At 40.1% G+C, this 19,850-nt stretch overlaps 1 protein-coding gene across 1 annotated transcript in view; it reads right to left on the reverse strand.

The window, feature by feature from the left end:
• Nucleotides 1–19,850, reverse strand: part of LOC124556461 (glutamate receptor-interacting protein 1) — a 615,250-nt gene that overhangs the window by 20,182 nt on the left and 575,218 nt on the right. Inside the window, exon 17 of the mRNA XM_047130411.1 lies at nucleotides 12,276–12,425. Coding sequence (XP_046986367.1) covers nucleotides 12,276–12,425 — 150 coding nt within the window. The remainder of the gene's footprint in view (nucleotides 1–12,275; nucleotides 12,426–19,850) is intronic.

Below are 19,850 nucleotides of genomic sequence, written 5' to 3' on the forward strand. Positions count from 1 at the left end.
ACCTCTTCCACTTATATAATACTAAACATGTATTCAAATGTGCTAAACTAATCTAAATCATTCTTCAAGCTCTTTGCTCTTATTATCTTTATTGTTATTAGTATCAAGTACTATTGTCATTATTATTATTGTTATTGGCAATTATTGTTATGATTATTAATGTAAATTACACCAAAAAGCGAAAGAAACTAGTAACCTGCCTATCATGTAGGGACACCGTGAGCATGCAGAAGTGCAACAATATGACGTGAAATGGACTGGACTAATGTCTGAAGTAATGCTGGAGGAATTGACACCATGAATCCTGCAGGGCTTTTCGTAAGCTCATAAGAACATGAGGGGGCGGAGATCTCTGCTGAACAGCACACTGCAAGCGATCCCAGATATACTCAATAATGTCCATGTCTGGGGAGTTTGGTAGCCAGTGGGAAATGTTTAATGTCAGAAGAGTGTTCCTGGAGACACTCTGTAGCAATTCTGGACGTGTGGGGTGTCCTGTTGTCCTGCTGGAATTGTCCAAGTCTGTCGGAATGCACAATGGACATGAATGGATGCAGGTTATCAGACAGGATGCTTATGTACATGTCACCTGTCAGAGTCATATCTAGACATATCAGGGGTCCCATATCACTCCAGCTGCATATGCCCAACACAATTACAGATCCTCCACCAGCTTGAAAAGTCCTCCACTGACATGCAGGGTCCGTGGATACATGAGGTTGTCTCCATACCTGTACACATCCATCCGCTCGATACAATTTGAAACAAGATTCGTCTGACCAGGCAACATATTTCCAGGCATCAACAGTCCAGTGTCAGTGTTGATGGACCCTGGTGAGGTGTAATGCTTTGTGACCTGCAATCATCAAGAGCAGATGACTGGGCCTTCGACTTCAAAAGCCCATATTGATGATGTTTCATTCAATGGTTCACATGCTGACACTCGTTGATTACCCAGCATTGAAATCTGCAGCAACTTGCGGGAAGATTGCACTTCTGTCACACTGAATGATTCTCTTCTGTCATATTTGGTCACGTTCTTGCAGGATCTTTTTCTGGCCACAGAAATGTCAGAGATTTGATGTTTTACCAGATTCCTGGTATTCATGGTATGCTTATGAAATGGTCATATGGGAAAATCCCTACTTCATTGTTACCTTGGAAATGGTGCATCCTATTCCTCGTAAACCGACTATAACATCACATTCAAGCTCATTTAAATCTTGATAACCTGCCATTGTAGCAGCAGTAACTGATCTAACAACTGCATTAGACCGTTGTTGTCTTGCATTGACAATGCCGACCACAGCATCATATTCTGCCTGTTTACATTTCTCTGTATTTGAATACATATGCCTATACCAGTTTCTTTGGTGCTTCACTGTTTTATTAATGTTATTATTGTTATTATTATTATTGCTGTGAATGTTTTTGTGATTTTTTGGTATGTATTGTTCCCAGTCTCATGTAAGAGAGGACCTTATGGCCCTAATCTGGTCAAGCTAAATAAGCAATAAAGAAATAGTAACCTACATATGGGTATGGTTGGTTCTCCATGAAAGTGAAGAAGTACCACACCAGTCACAACCCAGCATTAGCTGGATAAAGGGCACAAGAAAGAAAGGAAGTTTGTGTACATATAGCAGTGTAATGACGAAATTTTTGTAAATGTGTTTCCCTATTTCTTGATAATTTAATTTGTTATTCTTGCTGAATAATTATTCACCATGAGTAAAATGGGGTTGCCTTGCCACAGAATGTTTTATTCTGGGGTATTATGTGATGGATGCTGTAGCTTTTTTCACCTTATGTCAACTGTAGTGACGTATGTATTTGAGAAGTAAATGGGGTTCTTCAGTGGATGCAGAATATGCAATAAGATAATATGTTGATGAAACAGAAAGAGCAAACTGCTGCCTTTTAGTCTGAATTAAGTGAGACTAGAAAGATCTAGACAGGTTAATGCTGGAGAAGGGTAATTAGAGGTGTGCAGTGGTGACAGGCTTCTGACAGATTTGTGGTAGATATGAAAATAGGTTTGAGCTGTTTCTTCAGCTAAGAATGGATGTTCTTCAAGAAGATATAGGTGTAGACAGGACACAACAAGCTTTCATGAAGCAACTAAAAAGGAAGAATGTGGGAAAGTCAGTAAAGATGCAGGAAATTTTGCTAGCTAGTTCTCATGCTAGATATGTGGGCCAACTGTTGCAGGAAAATCAGAAATAGGATCAGAGTATTGAGTCATATTTTTCTAACCCTAGTACTTGTCTGGGCAGAATGACAGAGAATTTAGAATCAGTTTTTGAGGATTTCACTAAAGAGGACATCATGGCTACAGTTGGTGGGCAAGGCAATAGTATTGACAGAGAACCTGAGTACAATGTAAAGTATTACCCAAAACAGCATCAATATCTTTACATACTAGTGATGAATTTGTATCTTTTCTAAGATGCCATTTGAGCTCTTCTATCAAGAGAGTTAATTTAGTTTTGCAACAGTTGCTTATGTTGAATTAAGTGTCACACATTGGTGTGGTTCCTGTTGATTCTACCAGTAGATGGAATTATGCTGGAAATAGCATTTCTATCAGCAGAGTAGGAAAGGATAAACTGAGTGGACTGACAGCAAAAAACCTAAGAGCATGGGGAAGGCATTCTATTGAGTGGTAAAATACCATTGGTTACTTGTGACAGAGCAACACCAGTTTTAGGGTTGGGAGAACAGAAGGAAACCAAATTTTAAGTGAGGTTGGAATTTAAACAAACATTCAGTTTAAGAAAGAAACTAAACTGCATAATTCTAGCAAACATTATCAGTACAAATAGCCTTTATTTAAAAATTCTCAGCAATCACCACAAATTTATTTTCATCCAATTGTATCACAATTTGTGTGAAATTTGAGCTACTATTATTACAAATCATAGTTTACTAGCTGCATAACATATATAATCTAAATCATTTGATCCTGGTACAGGAGACATGTCAAAATTGTAGCAAGATTTCATGATCATAATAATTTTGTTATACTTCATTACCCCTTGATCAAATTATCATTTATCCTCCAGTACTGTATAGTAACATTTCTCCTGCAGTATCTGCTGTAGCCTTGGTTTTAGAATCTCTGGCTTCATATTAAATATGTTTTTGCCCATTAACTTGTTATATATTGTTATTACCATATACTGTGGTGTCCCATATACTGTGGAGTTCATGAATATTATTTCAATTGATACATGAATAGCATAAAATTCTCTCTATTTTCTGTGTGGTTAATATCCAGGGATTGTGGGATAAAACTGATGAATTACTTACCTGCATTGATGAACTTAGTTCCGATGATGAACTTAATTTCAACTGTAAACTTCCCTACTAGGGTAGACAACTGATCAAAAACAGGTTTTGGTAATATTTTATAGAAAGTTCTAGTGAACATAATTATATTACAAAACCAACAGTTAATGGCCTCTCAGACCATGGCATGCAGTTCCCTATGCTAAATGTTACTACTGACTAGCATACAAAATCTACTACATCTGAGTTCAGGATGGTAGTCAGTAAACCAAAAATTGATTTTAAAATTGATTTTAGGGAACTCCTCAAAGACACAAACTGGAATGACAGATAGAATCCTCGTGTCATATACACTCCTGGAAATTGAAATAAGAACACCGTGAATTCATTGTCCCAGGAAGGGGAAACTTTATTGACACATTCCTGGAGTCAGATACGTCACATGATCGCACTGACAGAACCACAGGCACATAGACACAGGCAACAGAGCATGCACAATGTCGGCACTAGTACAGTGTATATCCACCTTTCACAGCAATGCAGGCTGCTATTCTCCCATGGAGACGATCGTAGAGATGCTGGATGTAGTCCTGTGGAACGGCTTGCCATGCCATTTCCACCTGGCGCCTCAGTTGGACCAGCGTTCGTGCTGGACGTGCAGACCGCGTGAGACGACGCTTCATCCAGTCCCAAACATGCTCAATGGGGGACAGATCCGGAGATCTTGCTGGCCAGGGTAGTTGACTTACACCTTCTAGAGCACGTTGGGTGGCACGGGATACATGCGGACGTGCATTGTCCTGTTGGAACAGCAAGTTCCCTTGCCGGTCTAGGAATGGTAGAACGATGGGTTCAATGACGGTTTGGATGTACCGTGCACTATTCAGTGTCCCCTCGACGATCACTAGTGGTGTACGGCCAGTGTAGGAGATCGCTCCCCACACCATGATGCCGGGTGTTGGCCCTGTGTGCCTCGGTCATATGCAGTCCTGATTGTGGCGCTCACCTGCACGGCGCCAAACACGCATATGACCATCATTGGCACCAAGGCAGAAGCGACTCTCATCGCTGAAGACGACACGTCTCCATTCGTCCCTCCATTCACGCCTGTCGCGACACCACTAGAGGCGAGCTGCACGATGTAGGGGCGTGAGCGGAAGACGGCCTAACGGTGTGCGGGATCGTAGCCCAGCTTCATGGAGACGGTTGTGAATGGTCCTCGCCGATACCCCAGGAGCAACAGTGTCCCTAATTTGCTGGGAAGTGGCGGTGCGGTCCCCTACGGCACTGCGTAGGATCCTATGGTCTTGGCTTGCATCCGTGCGTCACTGCAGTCCGGTCCCAGGTCGACGGGCACGTGCACCTTCCGCCGACCACTGGTGACAACATCGATGTACTGTGGAGACCTCACGCCCCACGTGTTGAGCAATTCGGCGGTACGTCCACCCGGCCTCCCGCATGCCCACTATACGCCCTCGCTCAAAGTCCATCAACTGCACATACGGTTCACGTCCACGCTGTCGCGGCATGCTACCAGTGTTAAAGACTGCGATGGAGCTCCGTATGCCACGGCAAACTGGCTGACACTGACGGCGGCGGTGCACAAATGCTGGGCAGCTAGCGCCATTCGACGGCCAACACCGCGGTTCCTGGTGTGTCCGCTGTGCCGTGCGTGTGATCATTGCTTGTACAGCCCTCTCGCAGTGTCCGGAGCAAGTATGGTGGGTCTGACACACCGGTGTCAATGTGTTCTTTTTTCCATTTCCAGGAGTGTATGATAAATAAAATAAAAGTTTTACTACTTGTGATGAAATATCAGCAAATTTAATTAAAAAGTATTTAGTCAGTCATTCGTCACTGGAACATTTCTCAATTAGCTGAAATATGTTAAAGTTAATCCTCTATATAAGAAAGGAGATGAAGAAATGCCAACAAACTTCCATTCAGTTTTACTTTTACTAATATTCTCTAAATTCTAGAAATGATAATATACAAGGTGCTTTTTAAATGTCTGATGACAAATAATATTTTGTCAAAGTCACAGTCTGGATTTCTACAGGGTTCCAATATTGTGAAGGTTATTTACATATGCAGCAAAAATGTATCATATTTAATTAATTCGATCATAAATTAAAGGCTACTTGTATTTTTTGTGATTTGTGTAAGGCATTTCTGTGTAAATCACTATATCCTTTTAAGTAATTAGAATATTATGGTGTAACAAGAAATGCTGCAAAACAGTTTAGATAGTATATTTTTGACAGGAAACAAAGGCTGTCAACAGGAAAGCATTTTGTATCAAACTATCAGTTTTCACTATATCAAAACTAATGGTTCAAATGGCTCTGAGCACTATGGGACTCAACTGCTGGGGTCATTAGTCCCCTAGAACTTAGAACTAGTTAAACCTAACTAACCTAAGAACATCACAAACATCCATGCCCGAGGCAGGATTCGAACCTGCGACCATAGCGGTCTTGCGGTTCCAGACTGCAGTGCCTTTAACCGCACGGCCACTTTGGCCGGCATATCAAAACTAATGTCATGTGATATCAAATGATGTTTCATCTCAGAGCCATATGTTTTCTTGTGTATATTAATGACCTTTCATTAACATTACCAGGTGCCAAATTTGTTTTGTTTGCAGATGATACAAATGTTTCCATAAATATCAAATCAAGCATAATTTTACCAAAATTGATTAATAAAATTTCCATGGAATAAATGATTTCTAGTCACTATTTTGTCACTAAACTTTGGGAAGAGACATTATATGCTGCTCAGAATGTATGAAGTTTCCTCCCAGTATATGTATAAAATATTATGACAACCACATGGAAGTGGTTGACAATGTTAACATCTTGCAATTACAAATTGATAAGAAATTCAGTTTGGAGAACTGCTGAAGTTCCTAAACAAATCTGCATTTGCCATATGAACACTGCCAGACATAAGCGATTTTAAAATAAAGAAGTTTACATACTTGGATTTCTACCATTCCATATAATAGGATCATTTTTGAAGTAACCCATTAAGCCAAGCCAAAGTTTTTGGAGTTGAAAAGCATGTAATATGAATTATTTGTGGTATGAACTCAAGAACATCCTGCCGATTTCTGGTCAATGAAATGGGGTTATTAACTACTGATTCTACACATATTTATTCCTAAATGACATTTCTCATAAGTGATATATCTCCTTTCAAAACCAACAGCTCAGAACAATGAATCAATAATAGAAATAAGAATTATGTTCATAAATGTTTAAATTCAGGTACTGTAGTCCAGAAAGGCATCTATTATTAAGGAACACAATTGTAGTAACTTACCAGCAGCCATAAAAAAGTTAAATTAATAACAAAATTCAGTGTAAGTGGAGCCTGAAAACTTATTTGTTCTCAACTCCTTCCATAAATCTGTTAGTAGAAAACACTGAAGTGTAAATCATCAGAAATATCATGTAACAAGAGTGTTACATACAATATGAGAAACATTATTGGAATATTCCATCTGTTCAGGAATACTGACATATTAAAAACAGAAACACACTGTATTAAGGTTCCACAACTGTTGTGGAATGTTAATAGTGTGTGTTTAAGTTTTTAATAAAATCTGACTTCTGCATATCTTTGGTGAAGTAATGTATTTAATGTAAATAATTATTGCATACAACTTTCTATTTGATGATGTATGGCACAATAACCTAATGATAACCATAGGTACCACATAGTATTGTAGAACTGTGTGTTTTGTGACAAGTTTGCCACTACCACTTGAATGGAAATAAATTTAAGATTATTTTATGTATTCCACATCCTTAAAGACCATTGGATTCAGAACCTGTGGAAAGGGTATTAGCATCTCTCCTTTTTTGTTGTAAATTTTAATTATGTGTGTTCACGTTTTGCGACAAATTTACATCACTAATGATCTCCTCACTATGGATCGTATAGCATGTAACATAGCAACAACAGCATCTGCACCAGGACAATGTAATGCTGCTTGCATGTGTCTGGGTCTATGAGAATCTAAACATTTAATACAACAGTGATCAATCTGATAACATGTCTGTGAAGACTACATGCTGTAAATTTGTGCATTGTGTTATTCTTGCTAACCCCTAATGCATAATATGCACCTCACTAAAGAAAGTGAGTCACTTGTAATAAGGATTAGAAAAAGTCTGTTGGTCTGGCAAATTATAGTTTTCAGTCACCTCCATTAATGGGTATGAGTGTGTTTCATATCGATGCCTGGAACACCCAATGTTTGTATAAATAGCAGAACTCTCCATCCAGGAGTGCAGTTCTGATATGTCTGTACATTGGAGTTCATAATAAACGTGCTTTCAGCGCTAATTGTTGTACTTCATTGACAACGTACTTTTGGATTTGGACTTGACAGTGGTTACAACATGACATTGTTTGATGGATATGCTGCGTATACTCAAAACACCTTCATCACCATGGCTCCATCAGGCAATGTAAACACTAGCACTTGCAACAAGAACCAGAATACAAGCAGTACATCATTTCCAAAGTCCAAATATTCAGGAAACCAATAGATTCTGAAACAGAAAACACTTCAGCTACACATCAGGTATCCATCTGTGGTTCCCACAATCAGTGAAATGGCAGATTTTGCTAAATGCAGCAAGTGGGATAATGTGACCTGTTCTGCAAATGTGTACTTTTACTTGGATGGCACAGCCCAGCACTGGTCTGAGACCAACAAAGAGAAGCTCGATAGCTAGGATACATTCTAAGTCAAACTGAAGAACACATTTGGTGACAATCAGCAGCAAGTCTGTTTAGCAGAAGAACAATTGAAGAACATGACATGGGGAAATAACACTGTCACACATACTGAATGTTTTGGTCCTATGTCACATTGTGAATTCAAACATGACAGAAGCTGACAAAATCACACACACTATGAAACGAGTCACAGAAGACATGAAAAAGTTCTTTTGATAAATGATGTCATAAAAACCAAAGCATTCATGAAGTATCAAGGAAATGCAATTGGAAAAAGCTGGCTAAAAGAAACATGACTGACTCCTGAATATGGTCCCAATGGCAGCTCTGGAAAAACACCATGAATTCACCTCTCTCAAACACCAGCTAGTAATAGAAGAGATACAGCAGTTTATGGGAGCATCAAGTGTCATACCAAATAAGCGAAACCTATTAGCCATGAATGTTGATCTCAGCCATCAAAAGACAACCCAGCACCCAATCAATGAAGCTACAATGATATAATGCCCCACAGAAGGACAGACACTTAGAGGACAACATGCCAATATGTTTTCACTATGGATGCCCTGAACACATACACTGCTGCAAAGGAAGAAGATGAGTGTGCAATGACTATTACACTGCAAGATATCAATCATCACAACAGTCTTATTGATTCCAGACAACTGCAGATGATTATAGTTGACCTGTGGGACAAAGCCCATCACTGAATCCTGGACAAGGTCACTCCCCAATGTGCTTTAGCTGTTCCCATCCCCACACAGATGTACCAGCCACTTGCCTAGCTATCACAATCAGGGAAACTAAGTGAGGAGACCAACATGGAAGTATGGCTACCACAGATGGGAATCCTCCAAGAGCAACAACCACAAAGATATCAGGAAACCTCATTGATGTCATCCACAGCAGCCACCATGTTCAGGCGGTAGTCAACTCAGGGCCTTCCTTTTCAATTATGTCAAATGCTTATCAACACCAGCTATGGAATAATTATGATATTATGAAAAGGTGAGACTGCTACTCACCATATGGTGGAGATGGTGAGTCACACACACACACAAATCAAAACTGACACACACACACGCGATAACATGATAGTGGTCATGTGTGTCTGATACTTGAATTTGTGTGTGTGTGTGTGTGTGTGTGTGTGTGTGTGTGTGTGTGTGTGTGTTGTGCTTATCATGAGTAGTGGTCTAACCTTTTCATAATAATGTAATTTTCCATCCTCGATTTTCTATTGGGTGATTCCACCCACAGATTACTATGTTCTGTGACATAAAACCCACTGTGCTGAAACTCAAATTGAAAATGTGTCCATACAACAAGAAAATGTATGTCAAGACTAACTATCAATGACAGAACACAGTCTTTTAAATAAGTAATTTTAACAGAATATTATTCTTGGATGGGACTTTTTGCAGACATCAAGGAGTCATAGACTGTGGAACATTAGAGCTTCAGATTCATGGAGTTATTCCAACAAGCACACATTACAAAAATTATTCCTGGTGACGTTTTTCCATTGAAGATGTTATCCCACCATCATCAATGAGATAAGATCCAGTTTTAAATTGAGAGGCTGAAATGTGAGATGAACTACTCAACAACTGAGAAAGACTGCCTTCCAGTTGTCTGGGCTATCAACAAGTTGCAGCAGTACATATTTGGCAAACCATGGATTACCATTATCTATGATGGCTGAGTAGCCTAGAGGATCCATTGGGTTGACTGGTGAGATGTTCACTGAGGTTTCAGCAGTACGACATCACAGTGTTGTACTAATATAGACACAAATGGAAGGACACTGACTGCTTTTCAAAGAATCCTTTGGTGGAGCATACTAGTGTAGATGAAATCTCAATCATCACGTCATTAAATGACATTGCTGCTGAAGAGAGGCAAGATCCAGCATGGCTAAAAACCAAAGAATCCTTGAAGGAGGAACCAACAGAATGAGAATTCCAATTAATAAACAAAACATTGTACAAGAGGAACTATAATCCATTATGGTGGGAATAGCTGCTTGTCATCCCAGCTCATTTTCAACGAGCTATTCTGAAGTTTTACCATTACACACCAATGTCTAGTCACCTGGGATTCATGAAGACTCTAGACGAATCACAAACAAATATCACTGGCTAGGTCTCTACTGACCTGTTAGACACTATGTGAGCCACCATAAGTACTGCCAGTGATGGAAACATGTGCCACAATTACCTCTGGGGGCATCATGCATCAATTCTGCCTGCAGCAGCACCATTCCACCAAACTGGAATCAGTCTCTTGGGGATGTTCCTGAAATTAACAAATGGGAATTGATGGGTAATAGTCTGCACTTACTACCACACTCACTATGCTGTTGCCAAAGCTGTGCTGGCTACCAAAGCTCTGGAAGCTGCAAGGTTACTTGTACCATATGTCATTCTGAAGCATGGAGTACACTGTATGATGATCTCTGATTGTGGAAAAGTTTTCCAGTTGATACTACTATCATAGGTAATTTCACTATGTGACATCACATGAAGGATTACAACTGCTTACTATCCACAGATGAATGGCCTCTCAGAACCCCTTAATAAGATGTTGGGCTATATGCTCTCATTGTACCTTGAATTAGAACACTGAAACTGCGATACATCACTGCTTGTCATGAGATTCACATGTAACACAGTGAAGCAAGACACTACAGGCTTCACACTATTCTATTGGCTCCACAATTGTGAGGCCAAAATGACAAATGGTATACTGTTCCCATTGCAACTGGATGATACTCAGGATGACTATGTGAAACACCTCATTACCAGGATTAAAGAAGGAAGACAGCTGGCTTGCATACAGATGTTGGATGACTAGGAGAAGGACAGAGAGTGCTATAATGCAAAGCATCAGCCAGTGAGATACAAATTGGGAGACTTGGTATGAATTTCTATGTCAGTGCAGGAAGTGGGACTATTGTAAAAGTTATTGAAGCCCTACTTTGAGCCATATTGTATTGTTCATCATTTGTCAGATATCTTATATGAAGTTGAGGATTATGACGATTCACCAAAAAGAAAAAAGAGAACTGTGTCATCCAAGTCCTACATATGAAGCCCTACTACAGTACTGAAGTTGAGATAAATGGTGGAGGCTTCTTGTTCTAGGAGACTGAAAGACCTGCTATTGACCATCCTGAAGTTCTGACACATTTAATGCACATCATAGTGAAGAACAAGTGATAACATACTAGAACATGAGGAAGTGCCAATGCTGCCTTACAGAGCTGCACTGGTGAGATCTAGGTGTAGGATGCTGTAGTCAGCTCCAACCAGTCCATCTAAAACAGTGCATCATTGTTTCTCCAAGAGAGTGAGCTATGTCGTAAGGAGTACTGCATGCAGGAGTTCCCATGACTGGCTGGCAGGCCGTGGGTTGCTATTTCAGACCTGATCACCAGCAATTATTTGTTATTTAGTATTTACCATTTCTAGAATATTTGATGTTTGTATAAACAACAGCACTCTCCACCCAGGTGTTCAGTTCTAATCTGTCTCTATGCTGATGTATGTAATAAATGTGCTTTGCGTGCTAAGTGTTGTACTTTGCTGATGACATTATTTTCATACTGGGAGTTGATTGTAGCTATGATGTCACAATATAATTTACATGAGGCTATACACTGGCTGTGTGTGGTAACCAAATGAACACAGTTGTGTTTTTATGGTGTGAACCATGTTAACCTGCCAAGAATCAGTGACTTAGTGCCCATGTATATACAGAGGAGCACAAATCTAGTTTTGCTGTAGATCCAACCAGATGGTACTTCCTTCAGTGAAAAGAGTCATTTTTAAATATGCAATACACCTAACCAACATGTGTCATATGCACAAAAATTTCAATATGAAGCTGTGTCTTACTTAGTCATTCCACAATTTATTACATGTCAATCCTGTTGAAAAATTGTGGCACAAGTGACTAAGACATAAACAGTCACTAAAATATCACTCAGCTCCACATTGACAATAAGGACCCCCTACAATTTGTGGTTGATCATACAACAAAACCATAAGTGACATTTCATAAAACACTAACATGTTGTGTGATTCCTATATGGAAGGTAAAAGGAGGGCTACATAGTATTACTGATCATAATTACTCATATTTGTTTCTTATGTCAGCAGCTGGTATCACTTATATTAGAAACACAAACATTTTTATTGATCTAATATCATTCAGCAACATTGTACCTGAAGTATCCTATCATATGGTTTCAAAACACCACACAAATCTGCTGGGCCTCTCTTTCTCATTCTGTTGATATAAACACCACGCTCATATAATCCATCTGACACACTGAAGCCGAAATCCTCATATACAGGGTCCTTTATCAGTGTGACCTGAAACAAGTCATTTAGCTTCCATTTAAGAATGTTAAGACAGTTAATATATTATATTACATGATAGTCTCATCTTTGGTGCACTGTGTTAGTGATATGTTCACACACAATGAAAACGTAAAAACGTGTAGACAAATTTTAAAAAAGGTATATTTCCAAAAAATATCTCTGTCCTTGCATTTTGTGTTCTTCATAGGCAACAGTAGAAGGCAGAACTATGGAAGGTTTCATTACTTTTTATTTCGTGCACAATCAGTGATGGTAGGTCAGGAAGTAAGTTTGAGAGTTTCAGTGTGAACACTGCACTGAACAATGCAGCAGGTACACTCAGTACGCAATTAGCGCTCAACTAGAGACAAGCAGAACAAATTTAAATTCTATCAGACAGTTTGGTTGCAACAGACAATGTTGCAATGAATATTTCATAGTGGAATATACCAGATTTACAGAACAGAAAAGAATTTTTTTTTGAGACCTCAAATAACTGGTTTAAGTTATAAGTAGTTTGGTTATATTTTGTGTCTTAGTAGTGCAGAATGCTTTTATTTAACTTGATTGTTTTTTGCAAACAACATTTCAGATAAAAATATGCCATTGGAATTGTGTTCCTTGATGGTATCCTTTATTTAAGGGAAATATGGTATCCAAAAAACCAAATATTTCTGGGATGTTACTGGTAACAGGCAATAGCAAAATAAAATAATTATTATTGAAGCATAAGTATAATACAAAAGGTCATCTTATGTTCCATATGAATATTACACTAAGTAACACTGAGTTTTATGCCCATCAGTCATTCTATATTGCTACATGTATTGTAAGTCAGATTGCACATAATTTATTTCTGAAATACCTGAACAACATAAAATGTCTTAATTTTTATTTGTTTATTGGATGTAGATTTGAATTTATTAACTGGTATTTTCTTAAGTTGCTTAAAGTTATTTACTAAAGCAGATGAAGTCCAAGTATTTGAGAATACTGCAAGATAATGCTTGTCTGGATTGGAGGATGTAGACTGGATGTCAAGCCTACCATTTTCTCTCACATTTGTAAGGCAAGTTCTGATTTAATAAATAATGACTATCATATTATAACTTTACTGGTTGTACTTCTTATTGTTTCTAGTGCATATAGTTCAATATTACTTTTGGGTGCCTTTCCTTGTAAGTTGAATACAGGTTGCTAATAACGGAAACAAGCCAAGAGAAGAAGTTCATGAGTTATATATGGATAAAAAAGAGAATTTCAGTAATATAGAAGCCAGAAACAGCAAGAGAGTTAAGTTAGGGAATTATGCTATTACCAAGCACCATATAAAAATCTGCTGGGAATAGGGCCTATGGGTGGATAAAAACTTGAGGCATGAATGTGGGGTGTTTCCACCATTGGCTTTGCCCTCCAGCTCGAAATAGTGGCACCACGTAAGGCCATGATGACCTTGCTTGGATGCCATTGTTGGAATCATTTGTGTACTGAATAATGGAATTACTACCCAAATACAAAAATAAAGAGTTGTGAAACAAACCAATGAAGGATTTTGTTTAGTTTATAGCATTTATTTATAATATTTTCAGAACTTAATGCTCTTTTGTCACCATAATATTTAGAGATTACACGCTCCCTCAATGTTTGACAGTAATTTCTAAGGTGTCATCTACATGTTTCTTGAACAAACTATCACATAGCATGTAATGATCTGCCCATTGTGCTGCTACCTTTCTGTGGTGCTCTGATTAGTAAAATAGTAAGGTCCAGAGCAGATTTACTGTATTTTCCATCCACCCAAGATGACTGAAAAGATTCTGTCCCATTAAGGACATAAGGCACAGTCAAATGAAAACCAACCACCCACCCACCCACCACAGCAGGACCACAGAATGGTTCCATTCAAAAGTAATCATAACACATTTATCCCACTGGCAGATGAGATGATCAATTCCTGTTTTGCAGAATGCAGTCAGCCACTTATGGAATTCAAACACTGTTCATCTCCCCCAGTCAACCTGGGAGAGGCCTGCCTTCTCAGAGGACAAAATTCATTAATTATTACAAGACAGGCATTCTATTCACGATAAAGAAAACTCCAATACACATCAGAAGAAAGCAAATTTACAAACTGGTACCTTTAGCCATGGTTTGCTGCAGAATTTATGAGCATATTCTAATTTCAACTATAATAAATTTTCTTGGGACACAAAAGCTTCTGTCTACAAATCAGCACAGATTTATAAAGCTTCACTCATGTGAAACTCAGCTTGCCTGTTTCTCACACAATATCTTGCAAACCATAGATGAAGGACAATAGGCAGATTCTGTATTCCTAGATTTCTGGAAAGCATTTGACACAGTGGCCCACTGCACAATGTTAATGAAGGTCTGAGGAAAAGGAATGGGTTCTCAGACATGAGAGTGGCTCAAACATATTTAAAGTAATAGAACTCAGTACATTGTCCTGGACAGCAAGTATTCATTAGAGACTAAGGTATCATCAAGAGTGCCACATGGAAGTGTGATAGGACTGCCTGTGTTCTCTATATACATCAGTGATCTGATGGATAGAGTGGGCAGCAATCTGCACCGTTCACATGATGCTACAGTGTATGGAAAAGTGTAGTGTATGTGTGACAGTAAAAGAATACAGAATGACACAGACAGAATTTCTGTTCAGTGGGATAAATGACAGCTTCCTATAAGTTTAGAAAAATGTAAGTTAATGCAAATGAGTATGAAAAATAATGCTGTACTTTTTGAATACAGAATTAGTGGTGTGCTGCTTGACACAGTTACATTGATTAAACATCTAGGGATAATGTGCCAACATGATAATAAATGGAACAAGCACATAAGGATGGTAGTAGGGAAGGCAAATGGTCGAACTTTTCAGTTTATTGGGAGAATTAGGAAAGTGCACCTACCTGTAAATGAGATCACATATAGAATAACAGTGCAATTCAATCTTGAGTACTGCTCAGTTGTTTCGGACCCCAACCAATAGTTGATGATGACAGAGGGAAAGCAGTGTGTAAAGCTCTGTGCTTGCACATAGCCTAGTCCTCTTGAATACCTCCAAAGTGGGAGCCCACTGATCTTAATAGTCTCATGTGATGGTGGATAACAGTCAAAAGTATTGCATGCCCTTAACCCATCACCTACTGTGGAAATGTTTAAGGATTAGCACTGGGCATTGAATACATTATGGTGATCAGTAACTTCCCAGCACCACATTTCCTACCAATGACAATTAACACATCAGTGACAAAACTGTCAGGATACAAACAGTTTATCTTCAGGATGGCAGCACTGTAATGATAGTGCTAGCAACCACAGCTCATTGTTGTTGTTAGTGTTGAATTCTGGAGATAACTTGCAAGTGATGTATGACATAAGATGGAAATTTGGACTCAGTTTATCATAAGGCTCTCACCTTTCCAATTTCAGTAGCTGTTTTGCTCCTAAATTTACATTGCTTCTCTGAATAGACATGAATAGTAATTCTTCACCATAGTTAGAATTTGTTTCATTACACAGTACTATCTAGTATTGCATTAATAAACAACAAGGAAAGGATCTCTGTCAAAGTCTGGGCCATTATATAATTTCCTGACAGTATAGCCCTTATTACCTCTGACAACAGAAATGGAATGGTTACTAATCATGACAAAATGTTAGAAATTATTTTTCAATCATTAGCTGAAGAACAAAAAAACAAATTAATGGATATAATATATATTATTAACAGTTCAGCTCTTTTAATGAAAATAAGCAGCAATATTTTGATAGCTATATTTCTTTATTTCTTATAGGACAAGTGCTTCATTGTTGTTGGAGTGGTCTTGTATTGTAAATTGATTTCTTCAGATACTGATGCATGCATGCATGTGTGTATGTGTCCCTGCAGGAAACTATCACTCTAGAATTATTGTAAACAATAGTACTTTGCCATTACTGATCTCAGGCAATGGTTTGCTTGCTGACTGATTCCAATAAACGGGTACTGATGACATTAGAATTTCTTGTAACTGATAAATTATGCTGAAATTTTAAAAGTTAGTAGTGACTCAGCAGCAATTGCATCAGCTAACATAAGGAAAATGCTCTGGTCAGTGGCACTGCTGCTCCACAGGACTTTCTTGGAATCAGTTCACTCCAAGCCTTTGCAACACGCACATGCATTTTGTTATTGTTGTTGTTTTCAGTCCTGAGACTGGTTTGATGCAGCTCTCCATGCTACTCTATCCTGTGCAAGCTTCTTCATCTCCCAGTATCTACTGCAACCTACATCCTTCTGAATCTGCTTAGTGTATTCATCTCCTGGTCTCCCTCTATGATTTTTACCCTCCATGCTGCCCTCCAATACTAAATTGGTGATCCCTTGATGCTTCAGAACATGTCCTACCAACCGATCCCTTCTTCTAGTCAAGTTGTGCCACAAACTCATCTTCTCCCCAATTCTATTCAATACCTCTTCATTAGTTATGTGATCTACCCATCTAACCTTCACCATTCTTCTGTAGCACCACATTTCAAAAGCTGCTATTCTCTTCTTGTCCAAACTATTTATCGTCCATGTTTCATTTCCATACATGGCTACACTCCATAGAAATAATTTCAGAAACGGCTTCCTGACACTTAAATCTATACTTGATATTAACAAATTTCTCTTCTTCAGAAATGCTTTCCTTGCCATTGCCAGTCTACATTTTATATCCTCTCTACTTCAACCATCATCAGTTACTTTGCTCTCCAAATAGCAAAACTCCTTTACTACTTCAAGTGTCTCATTTCCTAATCTAATTCCCTCAGCATCACCCAACTTAATTCAACTACATTCCATTATCCTTGTTTTGCTTTTGTTGATGTTCATCTTATATCCTCCTATCAAGACACTGTCCATTCTGTTCAACTGGTCTTCCAAGTTCTTTGCTGTCTCTGACAGAATTGCAATGTCATCGGGAACCTCAAAGCTTTCATTTCTTCTCCATGGATTTTAATACCTACTCCAAATTTTTGTTTTGTTTACTTTACTGCTTGCTCAATATACAGATTGAATAACATAGGGGAGAGGCTACAATTCTGTCTCACTCCCCTCCCAACCACTGCTTTCCTTTCATGTCCCTTGACTCTTATAACTGCCATCTGGTTTCTGCACGAATTGTAAATAGCCTTTTGCTCCATGTATTTTACCCCTGCCACCTTCAGAATTTGAAAGAGAGTATTCCAGTCAACATTATCAGAAGCTTCCTCTAAGTCTACAAATGCTAGAAACATAGGTTTGCCTATTCTTAATCTAGCTTCTAAGGTAAGTTGTAGGGTCAGTATTGCCTCACGTGTTCTAATATTTCTATGGAATCCAATCTGATCTTCCCTGATGTCGGCTTCTACCAGTTTTTCCATTCATCTGTAAATGATTTGTGTTAGTATTTTGCAGCCATGGCTTATTAAACTGACAGCTTGGTAATTTTCACATCTGTCGACACCTGCTTTCTTTGGGATTGGAATTACACTCCTGGAAATTGAAATAAGAACACCGTGAATTCATTGTCCCAGGAAGGGGAAACTTTATTGACACATTCCTGGGGTCAGATACATCACATGATCACACTGACAGAACCACAGGCACATAGACACAGGCAACAGAGCATGCACACTGTCGGCACTAGTACAGTGTATATCCACCTTTCGCAGCAATGCAGGCTGCTATTCTCCCATGGAGACGATCGTAGAGATGCTGGATGTAGTCCTGTGGAACGGCTTGCCATGCCATTTCCACCTGGCGCCTCAGTTGGACCAGCGTTCGTGCTGGACGTGCAGACCGCATGAGACGACGCTTCATCCAGTCCCAAACATGCTCAATGGGGGACAGATCCGGAGATCTTGCTGGCCAGGGTAGTTGACTTACACCTTCTAGAGCACGTTGGGTGGCACGGGATACATGCGGACGTGCATTGTCCTGTTGGAACAGCAAGTTCCCTTGCCGGTCTAGGAATGGTAGAACGATGGGTTCAATGACGGTTTGGATGTACCGTGCACTATTCAGTGTCCCTTCGACGATCACCAGTGGTGTACGGCCAGTGTAGGAGATCGCTCCCCACACCACGATGCCGGGTGTTGGCCCTGTGTGCCTCTGTCGAATGCAGTCCTGATTGTGGCTCTCACCTGCACGGCGCCAAACACGCATATGACCATCATTGGCACCAAGGCAGAAGCGACTCTCATCGCTGAAGACGACATGTCTCCATTCGTCCCTCCATTCACGCCTGTGGCGACACCACTGGAGGCGGGCTGCACGATGTTGGGGCGTGAGCGGAAGACGGCCTAACGGTGTGCGGGACCGTAGCCCAGCTTCATGGAGATGGTTGCGAATGGTCCTCGCCGATACCCCAGGAGCAACAGTGTCCCTAATTTGCTGGGAAATGGCGGTGCGGTCCCCTACGGCACTGCGTAGGATCCTACAGTCTTGGCGTGCATCCGTGCGTCGCTGCGGTCCGGTCCCAGGTCGACGGGCACGTGCACCTTCCGCCGACCACTGGCGACAACATCGATGTACTGTGGAGACCTCACGCCCCACATGTTGAGCAATTCGGCGGTACGTCCACCCGGCCTCCCGCATGCCCACTATACGCCCTCGCTCAAAGTCCGTCAACTGCACATACGGTTCACGTCCACGCTGTCGCGGCATGCTACCAGTGTTAAAGACTGCGATGGAGCTCCGTATGCCACGGCAAACTGGCTGACACTGACGGCGGCGGTGCACAAATGCTGCGCAGCTAGCGCCATTCGACGGCCAACACCGCGGTTCCTGGTGTGTCCGCTGTGCCGTGCGTGTGATCATTGCTTGTACAGCCCTCTCGCAGTGTCCGGAGCAAGTATGGTGGGTCTGACACACCGGTGTCAATGTGTTCTTTTTTCCATTTCCAGGAGTGTATTATATTCTTCTTGAAGTCTGAGGGTATTTCACCTGTCTCAGATATCTTGCTCACCAGATGGTAGAGTTTTGTCAGGACTGGTTTTCCCAAGGCTGTCAGTAGTTCTTATGGAATGTTGTCTACTCCCGGGGCCTTGTTTCGACTCAGGTCTTTCAGTGCTCTGTCAAACTCTTTACACAGTATCATATCTCCCATTTCATCTACATCTACATCCTCTTCCATTTCCATAATATTGTCCTCAAATACATTGCCCATGTGTAGACCCTTTATACACTCCTGGAAATTGAAATAAGAACACTGTGAATTCATTGTCCCAGGAAGGGGAAACTTTATTGACACATTCCTGGGGTCAGATACATCACATGATCGCACTGACAGAACCACAGGCACATAGACACAGGCAACAGAGCATGCACAATGTCGGCACTAGTACAGTGTATTTCCACCTTTCGCAGCAATGCAGGCTGCTATTCTCCCATGGAGACAATCGTAGAGA

Source organism: Schistocerca americana, chromosome X (genome assembly GCF_021461395.2).
Source record: "Schistocerca americana isolate TAMUIC-IGC-003095 chromosome X, iqSchAmer2.1, whole genome shotgun sequence".
NCBI classification, from domain to species: Eukaryota; Metazoa; Arthropoda; class Insecta; order Orthoptera; family Acrididae; genus Schistocerca; species Schistocerca americana.